Source organism: Jaculus jaculus, chromosome 6, assembly GCF_020740685.1.
Source record: "Jaculus jaculus isolate mJacJac1 chromosome 6, mJacJac1.mat.Y.cur, whole genome shotgun sequence".
NCBI classification, from domain to species: Eukaryota; Metazoa; Chordata; class Mammalia; order Rodentia; family Dipodidae; genus Jaculus; species Jaculus jaculus.
In genome coordinates this window covers 129402858-129417552 of record NC_059107.1, presented here as the reverse complement: position 1 = coordinate 129417552, position 14695 = coordinate 129402858, and the positions used below count along the sequence as shown (strand labels likewise).

Genomic DNA, 14695 nt, shown 5'->3' with positions numbered 1-14695 from the left:
CCCCTCCCATTCTTTTTTTTTCCCTCACCTAAGCCCCTTCCCACTGGTATTTACTTTTAAATTTTCACTGGTTAATAGATGGTTTCTAACTAAATTTCACTATAAGCTGCATTTTTCACAAAAAAATGCATAAAGATTTTCAGTATGTTTTCAATTATTCATATTAAATATCATTAAATATATTTTTCTAATATGTGCAAACTGGCTCTATACTATAATGCAGCATCTATTCAACATGTCTTCTCTGTCATCTGTGTTTAATTTTTTCATTAGTTTATCTTTTTTGAGTTCACATATTGTCACCATAATGCCACAGTGCATTCAGTTAAGTCTAAGCTTTATTAAGTCCCTCTGTTATATTATTATTTATTTTTTATTTATTTATTTGTGAGCGACAGACACAGAGAGAAAGACAGATAGAGGGAGAGAGAGAATGGGAGCGCCAGGGCTTCCAGCCTCTGCAAACGAACTCCAGACGCGTGCGCCCCCTTGTGCATCTGGCTAACGTGGGACCTGGGGAACCGAGCCTCGAACTGGGGTCCTTAGGCTTCACAGGCAAGCGCTTAACTGCTAAGCCATTTCTCCAGCCCCCTCTGTTATATTATTGAAAGTATTTTACCTACAACTCAGAGAAATCAGATAAACAGAATTAGTATTCTCCTGAGTTTCTTACCAAATTCCATTCTCTTTTTTTCTAGAAAATTCATTGATAAACTGAAATCCTAGACATATTAAGAGTTTTTTTGTATTTTCTTATGCATTCAAGGGATATGTGACATTCAGTGAGAAGGGAAGCTGAGTTTAATGGAAGAGACAAAAGCTCTTAGAAGAGACATTAAGTGGCAGAAAGTTTCTATGCCCAACCAACTTAGCCCCTTGGCTCTGAGCATCTTCAAAGTAGTCACTAGGATATATATTTCTTCAGTAGATAGTCTATTGAATTTCATTCCCATCCAGAAAATTATTAAATTATTGTTATAAAGCTTTGTACTATTACTGAGAAACACATTATAGCATACTAACTACAGAATAAAGTAAATATATAAATATATATATATCCAGGGAGAACCAAACTGTTCAGTTACATACCTATGAAAGTAACTAATTCCGGTGACTCAGGTGAAATTAGTATTTTTACTTATACTAAAAATGTAAAGAAACTTTGCTCTTTACAACTTAATAATGTTCAAATCAGTTCCATTTCATCTTAATCATATTTTTAATAGTTTAATTTTTATTTATTTATTGAGAGAAGGAAAGAGGGAGGGAGTGAGGGAGAAAAAGAGGATGAGTGTGGCAGGGTGCTCAGCCACGGCAATTGAACTCCAGATGTATGCAACACTTTGTGCACCTGGCTTATATGGGCCAGGGCAATTGAATCTGGGTCCTTCAGCTTTGAATGCAAGTACCTTAACCTTTAAGCCATCTCTCCATCCCCGCATTTCAGTTTATCCTATACTTCAACCAATATGAATGTTTCTTTTTTTTTTATCAAAGAAATCTAAACTTTTACATATGCAGAAAGGCAGCCTGAAAGAAATATTCAGTAAACCATGGCTTCTTTAAACTGCAACATTACATCTAAACAGAATATTAAAGGGAATTTCACATTGCAGCTTCTGTGAGTTTGATGTAAATGTCTTCTATTGATTGAACACCCTGTTTGCCATTGCCAAAGTAGTGTTAAACTCAGTCTGTAGTACCTGGTAGTTATCCTCAATATTTTAACACTTTACTCACAAGTATTGCTTACTGACAGAAATAAATAAAATATTCATGTCCAAAGAACCAGATGAATACACACACACACACACACACACACACACACACACACACACACATACACACATTGGTTTTTCAAGGTAGGGTCTCACTCAGGCTGACCTGGAATTAACTCTGTATTCTCAGGGTGGCCTCAAACTCACGGTAATCCTCCTACCTCTGCCTCCCAAGTGCTAGGATTAAAGGTGTGGGCCACCATGCCTGGCCCAGATGAATATTCAATGTACATATTTATAAGAAATTTGACACCTAATCTTTAATTTTGAGTATTTTGAATGTTTATAGTTTTGCACATGAGAAAAAAAATAATTAGAAACTATGTGAAAACCATTTCCTTTGTCTAAGTGATCAAAGTGATAGAAAATGTGGAAATACTCTGAAACAAAATAGAAGTTCACTAACATAATTGGATGTGTATGGAAAAGATTTTCAAAATGAGTTTTGATTTAATAAGTTCAATACTTAAAGATTTTTAAGGCTCTAGTTGTTTTCTATTATGTTCAGTTTTTATTGTAAGAAACTTCTTCTGAACATAAATTTGAAATTTTGAGTTAATATTTTTTTTCCAATTTTGAGTCTGACACAAAGTATTCAATGTTCCAACCAAGGTAAAACTAGTCTCTGAGTCTTGTCCGATCTTTTAGAGCAGAGATTTAATTAAAGTTTTATTGACCACAGATAAATAATATCAAAACCAAAGTCATTTAATGCATTTCTTTTCTCCATTGTCTCAGTGGCTTGCATCTGACTGATTTTATATTCTATTCTGAGCAATGGAAATAGATTCACATAACAGCATACAATAAAGTGTACGGCTTTTCAAAATGAAGCATTACTTGTTAAGTAGAATGACTCATAATGTTCAGTAATAAACCATATATATATAGACAAACACATCACCATACTTTCTAGTAATGTATGTGCAATAAGGTATCGACCAAATGGTGATTTGTTCATCAAAATCTACCATTGAATTCGTATGCAACAGAAAATAAAAACAAATACAGGCTACCAGGACATATTTAACCTGAAGTTACAATTAAAAGCCATCCTGGAAATTTTATGACATGAAAACCTAACAGAGAATGTCTAAAATATAACTTAAATATAAATTCAGTAGGCAACTTTCGATGGAATAGCGTGCAAGAACACACGATTACAAACATATGCGCACAAACATATGCACACACATGCAAGTACATGCATGCACATGTGAAGACAGAAGCATGGTCTAAACACTTTAATTTGGTAAAAATGTACTCTTACTGAGATTATTCGAGAACATTTGAGAAAAATAATTTCCATGCAACAAAAGCTATAACTGTCTATGTTCAACAAGTCCAAATGTTATGCACAATGTTGTATCACGATTTTTAAAATTTTATGATAATAAAAATACTGTGTGGTCTTTTATTTGACAATATTTGTGGGAGATTAAATATATTGATATAGATAAAATACAGAAAAGTTGGTAGCAGTTGGCTTCAAATAAAACTGCAAAATTGATTTTCATTAAATCATAAATCCTTATGTGTTGAAAGAAATTAACATGACAACAATGGAAATTTTCTTATAAAGAGTTATCCCTATTAGATGTTGGGTCAATAACTTGGTGGTCAAAGGCACTTGCTTGACAAGCCTGTAAAAACAGTTTTGATCTCCAGAACCCATAAAAATCCAGACAAAAAGTTATGCAGCACCTATAACCCCTATGTGCCAATGGCAATAAGAGGTGGGTCAAGAGGATCACAAATCTCATGGTGCGCTGATCTGGCCTTCCCAGTGGCAAACAAGTGACTTTGACTCAAACAAGGTGGAAGAAAAGAGGAGACATCCAGAAGATTTCATCTGATCTCCACATGCTGCCACTCATCACACATATCCGCATACATACAAATAAATTTAAAAAAATGTCAGTACTGGTAAAGACTAAAGAAAAGGAAATAAATTAGAGAACAAAAACAGAATAGAAAGGAGAGTTTAAAGCAGAGGCTACAGGTAGAAGTCAAGTGATAATTAGCATCTTCAGGTAGCTGAGATTTGTATCATTTTCTGCATGGTACAAAGTGCACAGTATTTTGGTAGGGAGAAAGTACTTAACACATGGCCATTATATATTTTCTCTATCTCTTTTGTTGGTGTTTAGGAAGGTGACAAGCAACTGATACGGGAAACCTCCACACATCAACTTAATTCGGAACGCTATGTTCATACCTTCAAGGATTTGTCTAATTTCTCAGGCACTATAAATGTCACTTACCGGTATCTAGCAGCCACGCCTTTACAAAGAAAGCGTAAGTATAAAGCTTTAAGTAAGAAGGCATAAAATTGTGAATTTGAAAATGGTGGTAATTCATTTCATCTGTGTAGCAGAAAGAGCTGAAGAGATACACTAAGTCAGCACAAAGGTGAAGGAAATATACACAGAGAACACTCAACTCTTACCAAACCAGATATCCAGAGACACAGAGGCTCCCAAGACCTCATCTCTGAAGTAGACATAAAATGAACCCAACATGGCTCAGGGAAATACATGGAAGAATGGCCAGAAAGATTGTTACATCCATCATAGATGGCTAACTCCACAACACACCACCCACAATCCCCAAGGAGGAGTCTCCCTTAGGAAGAGGGAGGACAGAGAGGAGACTGAAGATAGTACCAATATGTGCTGTTTACACACTGAGCATGTACATAAATAATAAAGAAAAAAAAAGGAAAAAAAAAGAGATACACTAAGTACTTTGAAAATAACTTCAGTTACCTGATAATCTTTAAATATTCCGTGAATGTTAAAAGTGTCAGTGGTTAATACAAACCTTTAAACAATTTGCTATATCCTATGTTTCGTGAACATAGGATAATCATTCCACTTTAAAATATTAAAATTAGGGCTGGAGAGATTGCTTAGCGGTTAAGCGCTTGCCTGTGAAGCCTAAGGACCCCAGTTCGAGGCTCAGTTCCCCAGGTCCCAGGTTAGCCAGATGTACAAGGGGGCTCACGCATCTGGAGTTCGTTTGCAGTGGCTGGATGCCCTGGCGCGCCCATTCTCTCTCTCTCCCTCTATCTGTCTTTCTCTCTATGTCCGTCGCTCTCAAATAAATAAATAAAAAATGAACAAAAAAAATTTTAAAATTATAGGCTGGATAATGGTTTAGTAGTTAAAAGCGGTTGCTTATGAAACCTAACAGCCCAGTACTTGCATTAAATGAGATGCACACAGTGGTGCATACCAGTGATTTTGCTTGTAGTTCTAGGAGGCACAAGCATGCTTGTATACAAAGATTTTTTTGGTGGTGTTGTTGTTTTTTTTTTTTTAAGTTCAAAGTTAAATTTAAACTATAACTAGCCCCATATTGGCATATTTTCAACCTTTGATGTTTGGTTCTAAGTTCAAATCAGTATTAAGTAATGCATTAGTTTATAAGGCTGCTGGAACACATTACCATAAACTGGTGTATTTTTAAAATTATTTTAAAATTATTTTTTATTTTTATTTATTTATATTTATTGATATTTTTATTAACACCTTCCCTGATTGTAAACAATATCCCATGGCAACACCCTCCTTCCCCCCACCTCCCCCCTCCTTTTTTTTTGAGGTAGAGTTTCACTCTAGCTCAGGCTGACCTGAAATTCACTCTGTAGTCTCAGGGTAGCCTTGAACACATGGTGAACCTCCTACCTCTGCCTCTGGGAATGGAGTGCTTGGATTAAAGGCATGCGCCATCACGCCCCTCTTTACTTTTTAATTTTTTAGTAGCATAAAAATAATGCTTCATTATGGCATTTTAAAATAAGGCTTAGGCCAGGTGTGGTGATGTACATCTTTAATTGCAGCACTTGAGAGACTGAGGATAGCTGTGAATTCCAGGCCAGCCTGAGCCTAATTTCAGGTCAGCCTGAGCTACAGCAACACCCCTACCTAAAAATAAATAAATTAAATTAAAAATTTGGTTCTATTTCCCTTTCCCTCATTTTCTGTCGCACTAAATATGCCCCTTCCTTCACCATGGTCTCCTCCTTTTTGCTTTCATGCTACTTGTTTATTTTTGCTCCGCCCAATTTCTCCTTACCTCTTGTCCCCTCTGGTTGTTTCCTTTCTAGTTTCTAGCCTATAATTATCCTTAGATTAAAAATTAGGATCCAGGCAGGCAGAGGTAGGAGGATTACTGTGAGTTTGAGAGATGAGAGTAAGACCCTACTACCAAAAGAAAAAAAAAAAAAAAAAGGATCCACATATGAGAGAGAACAAGTGATTGTTTTCCTCCTGGGTCCAGGCTACCTCACTGAGGATATCTTCCAGGAACACTTTTTATTTTTTGAGAGAGGACTCATTCTAGCCCAGGCTGACCTGGAACTCACTCCTTAGCCCCAGCTCTTCTCTCATTGTTCTGGAGGCAGCAGTCAAGTGAAATACTGGCAAGCTTGTGCTTCATCCGGTTGCCTAAAGGAGACAGTCAATCAAAAGACAAGTTGAGGTAATTGAGTGAATTTGAACAAATATGAGGATGATCACCTGATTGAGAACAAATCATAGTCACATATGATTAGGGCTCCCTCATCTGGAATCACAGGAGTCTGGCATTTGTTTTATTATTACGATGTGTTTACAAGTGTATACATGCATGGTATGCACACTTGAGTGCTTGCATGGAAAGAGGCCAAATGATGAAGAGTGTTTTTCTTAGTCACTCTTAGTTTTTCATGCACTGTCTCTCTCATACGTGGAGCTCAGTAAATCAGCTAGATTCTCTAGGCAGCAAACCCCCGTGATTCTTGTATCACCACCTCGTCAGCACTGTATTTAAAGCTGCATACAGACATACCTGGCTCCTATGTGGTTGCTGGAGCTGTGTTGTGAACTCAGGTTGTCATGCCTTGAGTAGCAAGCACTGAACATCATCTCCTCAGCCCATGCCTATGTTTATAAAGGAATAAAAAAGAAGAAGAGTTTCTAGCAAGCAGATTGCTATAATCACATTGATTCACAAGAAGCATGCAGAATGGTGGTCAGTGACGGGTTAGGCATTTCAGGTTAACATTGCAGTAAGAAGTAAAAAGGTTTTGCTGGACTTTTGGTTATGCTTATGGTAACAGGGAATCTTTACAAGACTACCAGGCTATGTCAAAGTGACCTGAGAGAAAACTCACACTTACTTGGTATGGATGTATGGCATCCTAAGTCCTACTTCACATTCTCTCTTGAGTATTCCATCCACTGATAGTTTCTGGCATTTTCTAGGAGTTGTGGCAGCAAAGATGTTATTCCCCTATCATCTATGGCCTTCTCCCCTTTACAACTCTGTGTACTCCTTTATTCTTATAGACACCACTTACTGAATTTAGGGCCTATGTCTGAATTCAACATTGTTTCATCTCATGATTTTTAAGTAATTCAATCTGAAAATACCATATTTTCCTGTCCAGATGGATATGAACCTTTGGAAGGAATTCTTCATTCCAGTGTTTTTCTTAGGAAAAAAAAAAAATGTTTGGAGCAAGGTAGTAACATCCTTACAGATCTAAGTTTATTTTCTTCTCTCAAAGTTTATAGTCCAGCCCTGACTGCAAATTTCCTTGAGCTTTTATAGGTAGCTTAATTTTATCTATTTTTTTCAGGATTTATTTATTTATTTATTTATTTAGACATAAGATCTCACATTGTAGCATAACCTGCCCTAGAATTCACCATATAACCCAGAGGCAATCCTTCTTCCTCAGCCTCCAGAGTGCTGGGATTCCAGACATAAGCCAAGACCCAGATTATAGATAATTTAAAAATGATTCTTAGTGGGCAGGAGAGATGGTCTAAAGAGTAAGACACTTGTCTGAAAAGCTTAAGGACCCAGGTTTGATTCACCAGTACTCATGTTAAGCCAGATGCACAAGGTGGAACATACATCTAGAGTTAGTTTGCAATGGCTGCAGGACTGACACGCCCATTCTCCCTCTGTCCATTCTCTCTTTCTCAAATAAATAATTCAATAAAATTTTTAAAAATGATTCATTTTATATCTAAATATTTATCTAACTTTTTTAATAGTTATGTTTAACAAAATTAAGCTACAAAACACTTTGAACTATTTTCATTTTTTGGGTTGCATAAGAAAGTTACCAATATATAACCATTATATGATTGTGGTTTAGATACAACTTGTTTAAACAGAAAGTATGAATTATGCAGAAACTATGATCACCTTTACATATTTAGTTTCACATTTCAATAATCAAATATTCTGTACATAATCATTTTCTGGATTTACTTAATATAGTCAAAGCCTAAAAAACATGGTTCCTTATTTTCTAGCTTATATGTTATTTCAAACTTATTCCATATTTAATTTGTTTTCTTCTGATTTATTTTTTTCAGGGTATCTTACAATTGGACTTTCATCAGTGAAAAGGAAAAAAGGAAACTATTTACTCGAGACAATCAAGTCAATTTTTGAGCAATCCAGCTATGAAGAACTAAAGGAAATTTCAGTGGTGGTTCACCTAGCAGACTTTAATTCATCCTGGCGAGAGCTCATGGTCCAGGACATCACACAGAAATTTGCCCATCATATTATTGCAGGAAGATTAATGGTTATACATGCTCCAGAAGAATATTATCCAGTCCTGGATGGTCTTAAAAGAAATTACAATGATCCAGAAGATAGAGTCAGATTCCGTTCCAAGCAAAATGTAGATTATGCTTTTCTGCTTAATTTTTGTGCCAATACATCAGACTATTATGTAATGCTGGAAGATGATGTCCGGTGTTCCAAAAATTTCTTAACTGCCATCAAGAAGGTCATTGCATCCTTAGAAGGAACGTACTGGGTAACTCTTGAATTTTCTAAGCTTGGCTACATAGGAAAACTCTATCATTCTCATGATCTCCCACGACTAGCACATTTTTTATTGATGTTTTATCAAGAAATGCCTTGTGATTGGCTATTGACTCATTTTCGGGGTCTACTGGCTCAGAAAAATGTGATACGATTTAAACCATCTCTCTTTCAGCACATGGGATATTATTCATCTTATAAAGGAACTGAGAACAAGCTGAAGGATGATGATTTTGAAGAGGAGTCATTTGACATCCCTGATAACCCCCCAGCAAGCCTGTACACCAATATGAATGTGTTTGAAAACTATGAAGCAAGCAAGGCTTATAGTAGTGTTGATGAGTATTTCTGGGGGAAACCACCTTCAATTGGAGATACATTTGTTATTGTATTTGAAAATCCAATCACAATAAAAAAAATTAAAGTGAGTACTGGGACAGAAGATCGACAGAATGACATTTTGCACCATGGAGCCCTAGATGTTGGGGAAAAAGTTATCTTGAGCAAACAAATAAGACAATGTGATACATACTTAAGACTAGGGGAATTTAGAAATGGAAACTTTGAAATGTCAGATGTAAATCAAAAGATTCCATTTGACATCCACTGCATGAGGATATGTGTTACAAAAACACAAAAGGAATGGCTGATTATTAGGAGTATCAGCATATGGACTTCTTAATCAATGACACCAGTATGTTTAGTGTCTGAAGCAGGTCTTCCTGCTTCCATATGTGGCTATCTTCTTTTGCCACTATTGTCTTCTGGAGGGAAAGCAATGGATGTGATGTGTTATAAGATAATCATCTTGGCAGTTTTGACTTGAGATCTTTGATGCAGTTTTACTCTAAAATGCACTTGTCTTTGTTATCACTTTTGAAGTTGAATATGAAAATTCTGCTTTTATTTATATTTTATTTCCTTTTCATTTCACAAGTTCAACTGTGAGCCAAAATAGTCACAGAAAAGATTTAAAATGAGAAAATGTTTTGTTGGATGATGATTCTTAGAAAAAGTAGTTGTCAACTGTGTCTCTTATACAGGAATTGACAATTCACTATATGAACAGTCAATTTCATTTATTAAGCATCTGTGGGAATATACAGTTGGTTATAATTATCATCTGTTTTAGTTTTTTGTAAACAAGATTTTGTTGACTTCTGTATGACTACAATGAATACCTCCTCCTAGAAGTGTTGTCTTTACAAAAGAATATTTTGTGTACGTAGGGCTATTGAAAAAAACTTAAAAATTATCTTTCCCCTGATTATTTGTATGAAAGGGAATATTCTTCACTGTTTAAAAACATTTAACTAAACACTTACTGTTAATAAATTTTATGTGATATGTCCATTTCTAGTTTCCCTTTTACAAAAAAAGCAGTTAAGCTCAATATTTTCAGATTATATTCACTATCTGTATTTAATAGAGAAAAGAGAGAAAGCCTATAGTTAGGTTCAGACATATAGACATTTTAAGTATTTGCAGAAAATATTTGAAATTGATTTTATATTGTTTGTATTAAAGTTCATGTGATTGAAATTGTTGTAATTCATCATACACTTTCTGGGGAGACTAAATGGCTATCTATAAAGGAGAAAAGTAAGAATCATAGAAATTAGTTGATTTTTCTATATTCAATGAGCAATTTCTTAACAAAGCCAAAATGAGAGATAATCTATTCTGATAACCAAACAGATACACTTTACAACATATTGAGATTGAGACTCTTATAATTCAGGTTTTCTATTCTGTTTGTTACACACTTTTCAGATCATAAGTGAGGCTATATAAAATTAGTCAAAATACTTTACTATCATGTTGTGAGATAAAGTGTCATAGTTGATGATTTTGTGGATATTTTGAGCAAGTTTTAAAAGGCATTGGTTGGTTGAGTGTCTCCCCTTTCATAAAAGAATTTCAAGTACCCTAAAATTGTATTCTGAGATGTTAGATTTCCATAATGTTCCAAGATTATCTCAGCCTTTTTGTTTTGTGATGAGGATCAAAATTCACTCATAATGAAAGAAAATTCAGGATGCTTAATATGTATGTGTTTATGAAAAGATGTCAAATTCATGTTTGCATAGATATATGTGTATGTGTATGACAAATATATTTGTGATTTTAAGAAGGAAGAAGAAAGTTTATGCTACACCTGCTATTCTACAACACAACCTTTAAAGTTATGTCATACAAATCAGTTTAGGATATTTTCATATTATTCAGGCTATCCAAATCAGTTAAATGAGAAGCAGATTAAAATAGGAATTTTTGTTATTCTCTCCATACAGTCACGATTGTTCACCTATTGTAAACATTTATTATAGTGTTAGAGTCAAAGTTTTATAATAATGTAAATAGTAATATTTTGTGGCATATCTAAGTCTCAAAGTTTAAGAAAATGTGGCCACTCCTATGAAACTTGGTTTGGAGGATATTGGACATATACTTGAAATATTCTGCTTTTTGTATTCTTCTCACTCTTTCTTATTGCCTGGTTGATTGTATAGTTCTCTACATGTATCTCACAACTTAAAAATTGTATTTTCAATACTCTCAAAGATTAAGGGCACACAACTCTATGACAAAGTCATGAACTATTAAAACTTAGAGGTATTTCATGACATGCACTATAAACTTGTATAATGTGATCTGGGAGTATGTTTCTGAACAAACACTCAAGAAATATATGGTAGAAGTAGAAATGGAGGTTCTAGAGAATTGTAAATGTAAATATGACACAAAGAGGCCACATTTTATGTGAAGGGTCTTTCAGCACTAAAATGGGCTTTGAGTAAGTTGTTATATTACCTAAAGGTCTTTGCATGTTTTCTGTACAATTAATAAGGAAGTTAACTTCCTAGAGAAAAGAACAACTTGACAAAGAAATCTTCTCCATGAAGGATTAGAATTGATAAAAATTCTCACTAAACATTCCTTATACACTATAATATTGCATTCTACATTGAGAACTCAGAATAAGTCTCTAGTAACTTTAATTTGGTGATGTAAAATCAAAGATAGGATTAGTAGGTTTACTCAAACTCAATTTGTAACAAATATTATGTGATCTCTCTTTTGCAGTAAATATTTCATACATGTGTACATTGCCTATATATAACTATAGGTATATACATACATACATACATACATACGAACATATGTTATTTTAATTAAAGATATCCACTACAAAGTACGTCAATAAGGCATGAGTTATTTGTGATGAAAGTAAGATGTGCACAGGGTTTAAGCATGAATTACATATGTCTCAAATAATATCACTGCTTGCAGAAAAGTTTATGATGGCCTCAAAGTTTAGTGTTATACTTAAAATTCTTAAGGGAGTCCTTTTAGCATTTATTGACATTAAGCAAAAGCATCTTGAAAAAACATACTAAAAATTGGAAAGTACACCTTTTGGGAAAATTCACCTTTTAGCAGCAATACCAAGTACGGATATAAAAAATAGATAAAGAAGAGTTAACACAAACACTTACATTTTCATGGAAAGTCATAATTTTATGCAATTTATAAAATAGATACTACCCAGGTATGAAAATCCAATTTGGAAATCTGTGTGTCACTTAGATCTATTTCTCTCATATAGCTACAGTTATGAGATTTGCACACTCCATTTCTTACTAGACTAATATTCTTTGTCACATTTTATGATGTCATTATTGAAAACTATGTATATAATAATAGTGTATAAATGGAGCAAAAATGTGTGAATTATGTAGAAGGGAAGCCAACTACTTTGCTACACGCCCTTGTGACATTCTTAATTCAACATTTGCCAATTATTCCACATACAAATCACTACTCTCTAGTAAATGATAGAAGCAGTTTTTGCTACTCTATACATTAATATACAAAATAATCATCTTTATTTTACTGTTTCAATTGAGTAACAGTTGATTTCACAACATTATATTTATTAGGACTTACTGATAAATATTTTATTATTTTGAATATTATCAGTTAATATTTTTCAGGTTTTTTTCTGTTTTAATATTTTTATCTGTTTGCAAGGAGAGAGGGAGAGAGAGAGAAAGAATGGGCATACAAGGGCCTCTAGCCTCTACCACTCCATGCATCCTGCTTTACATGGGTACTGGGAAATTTAACACACTTCATTAGGCTTTGCAGGCAAGCACCTTAACTTCTGAGGCATCTCTCCAGACCAAAATATTTATCTTATTATTATTTTTGTTTGTTTGTTTTTAATTTAGTTATTGACAACTTCTATCCCTACAGAAAATAAACTGCAATAATTCCCTCCCCTCTCCCACTTTTCCTTTCACAACTCTGCTCTCCATCATATCCCCTCCCCATATCTCATATTCTCTCTTTTATTTTGTTATGATCTTTTTTTTCCTATTATGAATGTCTTGTGAAGTTATTGCTAGGCACTGCAAGGTCATGAATATCAAGGCCAATTTCTGTCTGGACAGTTGCATTGTAAGGAGTGGTAACCTTCCTTTGGCTTTTACATTCTTTCAGCCACCTCTTCCACAATAGAAGCTGAGCCTTGGAGGGTGTGATAGACATGTTTCAGTGTTGGACACTCCTCCATCCCTTCTGCTCATCACTATGTTGCCTTTTGAGTCATCCTAGTGGTCACTGTCATCTGAAAAGAGAAGCTTCTCTAACCAAAAGTGAGAGTAGCCTTAATATATGAATATGAACATTAATGTAGTGCTTTCAGAGCAGTTTGGTGAGAATACATGCAATTAGTCAGAAAAAAAGCAGGCTTTATACACATAATGCTTATGATCTCCCTTGCCATAGGCTTTTGATTAGGTTATAAGTACCAGACATGTATTTCCTCCTATAGAGGGGGCCTCCAGTCCAATTACAGAGTAGCTGGTTTCCCCCAGAGCACACATGCCACTATTGCTCCCATTAGGTCATTTGGCCTGTCTTGCCAAACTTGAGGTTTCCAGTGTCTACTGTTTTCACCACTGATAACTTCTGTCTCCCATAGGGCTGCATGAAGTATAGCTTTTTCTAGCTTGCAGTGGGAGGATCTATAAGGGGAAGATTTGATTTCTCAGGGAGCTTTCCATCCAAGCAAGTGAAATCTTCAGCAATTGGGTCTCACCACATGTTACTTGTGGGAAACCAAGGGCCACAGCGATAGTCTGTAATGTTTTTGAGGTAACAGGGACCTCCCTGGCCAGCAACTTATTAGAAGGTTTCCATCCCTGGCACTGAATTTTTTTTCATAGCAATATAAGCCTCTGGAAAGGCCATTATCCAAAAAGTAGGCTTTCATGTGTCTTATTCAGAATATCTTGAATTTTGATTGACACTCCCCCACCCTTCTCTTACTCAATATCTTCCTTTGTATTCACTTAGGCTATTACACTCTCTGTAATCTGTTCTTCTACTTATACATGTACAATGCAATCCCCTAAAGTCCTTCCCTCTTCTCCCTCCTTTGTAGCATTTTTCTAGCTTACTTGCCTCTGCTACAGATTTCTGGTACCAATTCACACACAAGTCTAAAAATTTGTAACTAGGATCCACTTATGAGAGAGAACATGTGATGTTTTGCTTTCTGGGCCTGGGTTGCCTCACTTACTATAATCCTTTCCAGATCCATACATTTCTCTGGAAATTTCATTTTTCTTTACTGATGAATAGAACTCCATTGTGTATGTAAATGCACCACATCTTTATTATCCATTTATTTAATGAAGGACATCTAGTCTGGTTCCATTTCCTAGCTACTGTGAATTTTGCAGCAATAAACATAGTTATTCAAGTATCTCTAAGATAGTGAGAAGAGTCATTAGGATATATGTCTAGCAGTGTTATAGATGGATCATGTGCTAAATCTATTTTTAGCTATCTCAAGAACCTATACACTGATTTCCACAATGGCTGTACCAGATTACATCTCTATTAACACTGTAGAAGGGAGGGATCCACTTTTTCTGCATCCTTGCCAAAATTCATTGTCATTAGTTTTCTTGCTGGTAACCATTCTGACAGGAATGAGATGGAAGTAATTTTAACTTGCATTTCCCTGATAGTTAATGATGTAGAACACTTTTTAGATGTTTATGTGT

The 14695-nt window shown here is 35.0% G+C and overlaps 1 protein-coding gene across 7 annotated transcripts in view; it reads left to right on the top strand.

The window, feature by feature from the left end:
- Mgat4c (MGAT4 family member C) overlaps positions 1–9467 on the top strand; it is a 678495-nt gene extending 669028 nt beyond the window's left edge. For all 7 annotated transcript variants that reach the window (XM_045151469.1, XM_045151470.1, XM_045151467.1 and 4 more), the window contains 2 exons: positions 3929–4076; positions 8156–9467. In XM_045151469.1, coding sequence (XP_045007404.1) covers positions 3929–4076; positions 8156–9297 — 1290 coding nt within the window. In that variant the 3' untranslated portion in view covers positions 9298–9467. The remainder of the gene's footprint in view (positions 1–3928; positions 4077–8155) is intronic.
- The last annotated feature ends 5228 nt before the right edge of the window (positions 9468–14695 follow it).